The sequence below is a fragment of the Balaenoptera ricei genome, chromosome 12, assembly GCF_028023285.1.
Source record: "Balaenoptera ricei isolate mBalRic1 chromosome 12, mBalRic1.hap2, whole genome shotgun sequence".
Classification (NCBI taxonomy): domain Eukaryota; kingdom Metazoa; phylum Chordata; class Mammalia; order Artiodactyla; family Balaenopteridae; genus Balaenoptera; species Balaenoptera ricei.
Genome location: NC_082650.1, coordinates 84,415,582 through 84,423,104, shown reverse-complemented (window position 1 = coordinate 84,423,104; position 7,523 = coordinate 84,415,582). Strand labels below are relative to the sequence as shown.

The 7,523-nt window shown below is 43.8% G+C and overlaps 1 protein-coding gene across 4 annotated transcripts in view; it reads left to right on the top strand.

Annotated features, from left to right (window-relative positions):
- Window positions 1-3,521: 3,521 nt before the first annotated feature.
- Window positions 3,522-7,523, top strand: part of CD109 (CD109 molecule) — a 134,849-nt gene continuing 130,847 nt past the window's right edge. Inside the window, exons 1-2 of one of the 4 annotated variants that reach the window (XM_059941790.1) lie at window positions 3,522-3,553; window positions 5,443-5,615. Coding sequence is in view for 1 of the 4 variants with exons in the window: in XM_059941789.1 (XP_059797772.1) it covers window positions 4,060-4,133; window positions 5,443-5,615 (247 nt within the window). In the remaining 3 variants the exon portion in view is untranslated. Of the gene's footprint in view, window positions 3,554-4,050; window positions 4,134-4,252; window positions 4,269-5,442; window positions 5,616-7,523 lie in introns of those variants that run through there. The other 3 variants (XM_059941789.1, XM_059941792.1, XM_059941788.1) reach the window with 3 other exon arrangements.

Genomic DNA, 7,523 nt, shown 5'->3' with positions numbered 1-7,523 from the left:
TGTGTAAAAAAATCAAACAACAGACTTGAGGGTATGGATTATGCTGTAAATCAGTAAGTAATGTTTCTCTCAATGCTTCTCCCAAGACCAGCCTCACTGATCTGAGAATAGAGGGTGGAAATGAGGCACGAATAACATTCAAAGATAGTTGAGGGATTTCTTTTTTTTTTTTAATTAATTAATTAATTAATTTATTTTTGGCTGTGTTGGGTCTCGTTTCTGTGCGAGGGCTTTCTCTAGTTGCGGCAAGCGGGGGCCACTCTTCATCGCAGTGCGCGGGCCTCTCACTATCGCGGCCTCTCCTGTTGCGGAGCACAGGCTCCAGACGCGCAGGTTCAGTAGTTGTGGCTCACGGGCCCAGTTGCTCCGCGGCATGTGGGATCTTCCCAGACCGGGGCTCGAACCCGTGTCCCCTGCATTGGCAGGCAGATTCTCAACCACTGCGCCACCAGGGAAGCCCCTAGTTGAGGGATTTTGTATACTCTTTCGCAGAGAGGGTAAGTTTGTTTTTCGTTAGATGAGGGCTAATTGCTTCATGTCGGGGGAAAGCATGATTTTTCTGTATTTTGTTGAAGTTAAGTACGGTTAAAAGGGCTATATACAGAGGCCTAGTTGATGAGGCATGGACTTCGGTAGCTTTGTACTGTGCCGACTTATCTAAGAAGAAGCTAAATTTCCTAGAATTCCCCTCCCTGTATGGTTATGAGTTGGTGTTGGCCACAAGAGATACTTTATATGAATTTGGAAGCCAGCAGTGAAGGAGAAGTCATATTTTTCACTCTGAAGGTCAGTGCAGGGCTCTAGGCGTTGGCTGCTAGCCCAGATTACTGCTGCTGTGCTAGCTGACTTGTGGGTGTGGGGCAGCAGTGGGTCCCGTAGCCCCTCCAGTTCTCAGGGGATCTCCTCCTCGAGCTTTTCTGAATTCTGGGCTAAGTGCATACGCAGCCGGCTTCTCCTGCAGGTTACCCATGACGTCCGAGTTGGAGGTGTTAATAGAGGCATGGGTTCCAGCTTGCCCTCATGCTTCCTTGTGCTGGTCCACATGTAGCTTTTCTGCCCTGGCTGTCTTAGAGTGACTTAGACTCAGCACTAGGTGATTCTGCTTTTCTCAATGAACCACACCCTAAGACATGTCCAGGAGGGACATGGGAACAGTGTAGGGTTCTTATGCCAAAGGCCATTCAGTTTTCATAGGGGGAACATATATAATTTTTCTGTAACAAAACTCATGAATTTTATTCCAAAGAGTTTCTAAGATGCTCCCTTAAAGACTACTTGCTAAAACAATATCATTTTTATTGTTTTCTTTTTAAAAGAAAAATTATATATATATATGTTCACTGTAGAAAACTTGGCAAATCCAGGTAATTACCTGGATACTGATAACATTTTGCTGAATACCCTTCAAGTTTTCCTTCAGTGCATGTATCTATAATGTATATGTATACATAAACACAATTTATTTTTATAAAAATGGAATCATTTAAATTCTATTTTATAAAAGACTCCCCCCAACAGCATATCAGGAATATTTATCTTTAGATGATTAACTAGTCTCCAAAACAAACAAAATAATAAAGTCGCCAATTCAAGAACATAAATTTAAATTGCTTCACAGTATTCTGTTGCATAGGCATACCATAATTTATTTAAGCCCATCTCTTATTGTTACTATCAGACAACTTTAAGTTTTTCTTACTTAAAAAAAAATCTAGGAAGAACATTTTTTATTAATCCTTTTAAGCAGTGTTACTGAGTAGCTACTCTGTGCCTCACCTCTGTGCAAATCCACATGGCCAGATTTCTGCATGGTTAAGTTTTTCTTGTGTATTGCGAGAAGGAAGGCCTAAACAGGGAGGTTGCATCAATTTAAAATCTGCACAGACTTCATTTTACAAAACAACTAGGTGGTTCTAAACCTTTCTAGAAGACTTCTTGGAATGCAACATTATCAACTAATCTTTTGGAGTCCTTTTTACATTTTCCTGCCTCTAGAATAAACCTGAATTTATTGATCCATCTTATGAAGTGAAGCTTGGAAAGAATTTTCTCCAGGTTTCCACCTTCCTTTTCTCATCAAAGAGAGAGTTTACCTGTAGACCCTCTGTGGCCCACAGTATGTTGAAATGAGGCAGAATTTCAGTCCCTATCCCAGACCTGCTGAATCAGCATCTGCATTTCACTGTGATTCTCATACACATTAGAGTTGGAGAAGCACTGATTTAGACTTTGACAGAGTCCACACTTGACCCTGAACAACAGAGGTGAGGAGACCAGACAGGCAGTAACAGCTGTGTCAGGGACAGGATATGTACCCAAGGACCCACTTGGACCCTTTTCACTTTACCCAAGCCCTGCCTGCACAGGAAGTCGGCCACTAAAGATAGGAGTGCGGAGGAGACAGGAGGACATAGGGACCTCTGCTAGCTGTTCAGCAGGGTGAAAAAGGGTGGAACAGGAAAGGGAGGAAAGCAAGTTCCTGGACTCCAAAACCACAGTTGGTCTAGGTGCTACTTTCCCCCTTATTTAGCACATAGCTTTGTGAGGAGACACCCTTGGCTGGCCTCTTTTCTTTTTGCATTTTGCCCCGTAGAGTCTGTCATACAGAGTGAAGTTAGTCAGAAAGAGAAAAACAAATACCGTATGCTAACACATATATATGGAATCTAAGGAAAAAAAAAAAAAAAGGTCATGAAGAACCTAGTGGCAAGACGGGAATAAAGACACAGACCTACTAGAGAATGGACTTGAGGATATGGGGAGGGGGAAATGTAAGCTGTGACAAAGTGAGAGAGTGGCATGGACATATATACACTACCAAATGTAAAATAGGTAGCTAGTGGGAAGCAACTGCATAGCACAGGGAGTTCAGCTCGGTGCTTTGTGACCACCTAGAGGGGTGGCATAGGGAGGGTGGGAGGGAGGGAGACACCAGAGGGAAGAGATATGGGAACATATGTATATGTAAAAATGATTCACTTTGTTATAAAGCAGAAACTAACACACCATTGTAAAGCAATTATACTCCAATAAAGATGTTAAAACAAAAAAGAACTTTGATTAAAAAAAAAAAAGTGACCATCCAAAACTTTTCTCCATGAATTAGAAACTTAAAGTTGTTAGGGACTGAATGTGCCTGTTCTCCAACAGTTGCTGGCAGTTCCCTGCTTTTATGGTGTAGCCATGGTGAAACCTGAGTCATCTGAACATGGTGACAGCACCAAGCTGCGGGGAAGGAGCTACAGATAAGCCGGGACGCAGGAGCTGGAGCTCAGCAACTGCTGGGCACCTTGGGCCACTGGTCTTCCTAAGGATAGGAGAGCCACCCTAATTCTAACGTGTTTACGCAAACTGCTCCAGGCTTCACAGTGCTAATGAATACCTTCTGTAGCAGAAGTGTTCAGCGATAGCCCAGGGTATAAAGCATCTCCCCCCATAGTTGTTTCTCAGAGTCCTAAGGAGCAACACCTAACTTTCGCATGTGCCAGAATTTTCTTCCTCTTCTTCTTTTAAACGGAGAAACCACATTTTCCTGGAGAGGCAAACGATATACGTGAGTTTCGGTTTCAAGGGAAAGAAGGTTTTCTCTTGTGCCTATTCATTCGTATGTATTGAACAACTAGCAGAGAATACACCCGTGTTTGGCGCGTGTGTGTGTGCGTGTTTGCCGTTTCTCCAAAATTCTGACTCATGGTCTGGAGGACAAGGACCGATTTTTTTCCACCTCACAAGGCCGCTATGAGTGTCTCCGTACGGGGACAGGCCTGTCCATGCACCCCGGGCACGGGCGGTGGAGCGCTAGCGTAAACCGCCCGAGGAGCCGGGCGGCCGGGTTTGCGGTGGTCCCCGGGGCCCCGAGCAGCGCCATGGCGATGCGGCGGGAGGGGCGGAGCCGCCGCGTCCCGGCTCGAAGTAGAGCCCTCGCTCCGCGCGCGGGCGCGCCCAGTGCAAACTGCTAAGCCTGGAGTCGCGGAGATCCGGGAGGAGGTGGAAGGCCACACCCCGCGCTGCCCGCGAATTTCCTCCGGAGCCCGCGGTCGCCGGGCAGACGCCGCCGAGATGCGGGGCCCGCGGCTCGGGGCCGCCGCCCGCCTCTTCTGCGTGTGGAGCGCGGCGCTGGCCGCCGCCCCCGGGTAGGAGCGCGGGGCGGCGGGCGCGGGGCGGCGGGCGCGGGGCGGCGATCCCCAGCCGGACCCCGGCCTGGAGATTTGATCATGCATCGCCTCCCCTCGGTTCTTCGCGGGACAGTTGCTTTCTCCACCCGCGAGGTTGTTTAAGCGTCTCTGGCCGTAACTGCTTTCTAAAGACAGCATTTTATTTTTAGTCCACGTTGCCTCTGCGTTTTTCTCAACTTTTTGCTCCCCAATAATGTGCCTTCTTCTTTTAAAGACATATATATATATATATATATATATATATATTCTAAACAAGATGCCTCAACTTCGGCAATGACAAGGTGTGGCCGAGGTGGCTGAAATATGGGTTTAGGTGCAGACTTCGTGGGAAGATAACGGGGTGAGACACCTAAGTAGTGGAAAGCACTCCCCCGCTTCCCCCCAAAGGTTTTTGCCCTTGAGCCCTAATCCCTAGCTTGGGCAGAGAAAGTGCTGTTTCAGCGATTATTATGCTCTCCTCTACCTGGAAATGTCACCACTGATAGTTTAATTTCAGATGGTATATTTTAATCAGTGGTGTTGATTAGATGATGTTTTCTTGGGTAGATATCCAAACATAAAGGTTTCAATAAGAAACAAGCAAAATCCGTGTGCGTGTGTGTGTGTGTGTGTGTGTGTGTCTGTGTGTGTGTCTTTAAGCCAAGAAAAAAAAATTACGCTGGGATGATGTCTTCTGTAAAGGAGAAGTTTACAGGCTTGTATTGATACTTTGCCGATAACTTCTGCATGTCCCAGTGTAAGCCCTCCTGTGCTATTTGTGGTTTATAAAATGGAAATAATAACACAGGCCGGTCCTCTAACAGTACATGGATGACCGCATTAAAATTGATTTATGGGAATGTATCAATAAAACGTGATGAATATAATTAACACTGCTGTATATTATATATGAAAGTTAAGAAGAGAGTAAATCCTTCGAGTTCTGACCACAAGGAAAAATATGTATTTTTTCTATTCCTTTAATTTCGTATCTATATGAGATGATAGATGGTCACTAAACTTACTGTGATCATCTCATGATGCATGAAAGTCAAATCGATTATATCTCAATAAAACTGGATAAAAAATGGATTTATGGGGATTATTGTTTCAATAGCATTTCAGTGCAGTTGCTAAATGGAGCAGTGAGGCAATATTAATTGGAACATTTGCAACTGGCACAGGATAGGGAGTCTATCTCACTCTCTGTGAAATTTGAGGATCTCAAAAGAATGGAGATGTGAGGGTAAGAAGCTTTGTTTTTCCCTTGCTGTTGGGAACTCTTTAGGCCCAGGTTTCTGGTGACAGCCCCTGGGATCATCAGGCCGGGAGGAAATGTGACCATTGGGGTGGAGCTTCTGGAACACAGCCCCTCACAGGTCACTGTGAAGGCGGAGCTGGTCAAGATAGCAGCGAACCTTGCCGTCTCTGTCCTGGAAGCAGAAGGAGTCTTTGAAAAAGGTAAGATAACAGCAGAGTCTTACTCATCTGCAGTAATAATTGGAGTATGTTAATAAAGCCACGTGCTATGTAACGTAGTGGAGAAGCCCCCCATTTTCAGTGGCTTACACAATACACTTTTGTTTCTTACTCATGTGGAGTCCGAAATGATGTTCCTGGGATGCTCTTCCAGGTGGAGATTGTGAGGCCCAGGTTCCTTCCCCTTTGTGGCTCTGTCGTCATCAGTACGTGGCTTCCAATCTGCAGGGGAAGAGCGTGGAGTGGGTCCTGTGGGAGGTCTTTACGGGCCAGGCCTGGACGTGGCTCGTATCATTCCTCCCTCCTCTGATGGCCACTTTTAGCTGCACAGGAGGCTGGGCGGGTAGGACAGTGTGTGCCCAGAAGAGGAAATGGGCGTAGTTAACAGTCTGACACAAAACCATATTTATGTATGGTTTATACAAACCAGGTATGACCATATTTATTGGGTGCAGAGGATTTTACTAAGTAGGCCTGTGGGTAGGAAAAGAAGAACTAAAGTTAAAATCTAGTTTTATGGAATATTTTTTAGTTTTTTAAGTAACAGGAAAAAAAAGAAAAATAATGTAAAAGAAGTCGGAGCCATTTGTAAAAGAACCTACATATCTTGTTTTAAATTTGAGTTCTAACCAGGCCCTGGATTAAATTGGGTCAGTGAATGTCTTCTTTTTCAATACTAAGGGCAGAATAATTTGGGGGGTAAATAGTTAAATAGGTAAACTTTCTTTCACATTAAAATGAACATTTAATTTTTTTCTAATTGAAAGAGTAATATATACTCAGTGCTAGCAACCTGGCAAATACTGGAAGTAAAGGGAATAAACCAAAATCCTACCTGTAATCCTACCACCCAGGTATAAACACTGTTAACTAGAAGCATGTTTAGATGTTTAGTCAGAGGCCAGAAATTGAGGCATAACTTCCTATAACATTAAGAGTTATCTTTTAAAAGAATCATTTAAGGGCACAAAATGAAGGGTGGATGAGATTCCACAGTAGCTCATTATATAGATGTTTATCCTTTACCAGCATAGAGAAATTAACGCCATCATGAAATGAGATAAAATCAAAGTTTATCTACCTCTGAGGTTCTTTCTCCATTGGGAAGTTGACTGACTGGGTGGGTAAGTTTGGAGTCAGGAAGAGGTGATGTGTGCGGCGGCCAGGCCACTTTGTCTTTCATAGGAGTAGTGTCAGGAAAGCCGGAGGCCTTGTTTCCCTGGAGAAGCAATGCAGTTAGCACTTAAGATCTGAGATTGAGTCTTAGCACTAGCTGTGTGATCTTGGGCAGGTTACTTAAATGCTCTGAGCCTCAATTTCCTCATCTATAAAACGGGGATAATGTACTTCCCAGGGCAGTTATAAAGTTAAAATCAGTATCTAGTACCTATTAGGCACTCAATAAACAGTAGCTGTTAATATTGTAAATAGGAATACTATTGAAGAAGAAGATGCAGGAAGCATCATTTCCTTTTTACATGGGGGCAGATCTCTTACTTTTATTATTGAACTATTTATTCTGAAAATGAATGAATCTTGGTCCTGTGATAATGGCTAAAGAAAATATTGAAATACTAAGGCACAGCAGACAACACTTAAGGTAGTTCCACATTCATTATTTATTCATTAAGAATTATCATTTTGGCTCTACTAGTGTGACAGTTTTACTACAATGCAAAGGTCTAGAATAACAAGGATGATCTTGATAAATATTTGGGCTTTGCTCGGACATTTGCGTGTGCTTATTCTAGAATTTCTCCTACGTTGTCTTTTAGGCAGTCTCCTTCGTCAGTCTTGTTTCTTTTTTCTACAAATAGTAGGAACACTGAGGTGCTTGTTACTGTGGCTTGGTTTTAAACTTTATTATTAGATTTTTCCTTTGGGAGGAAA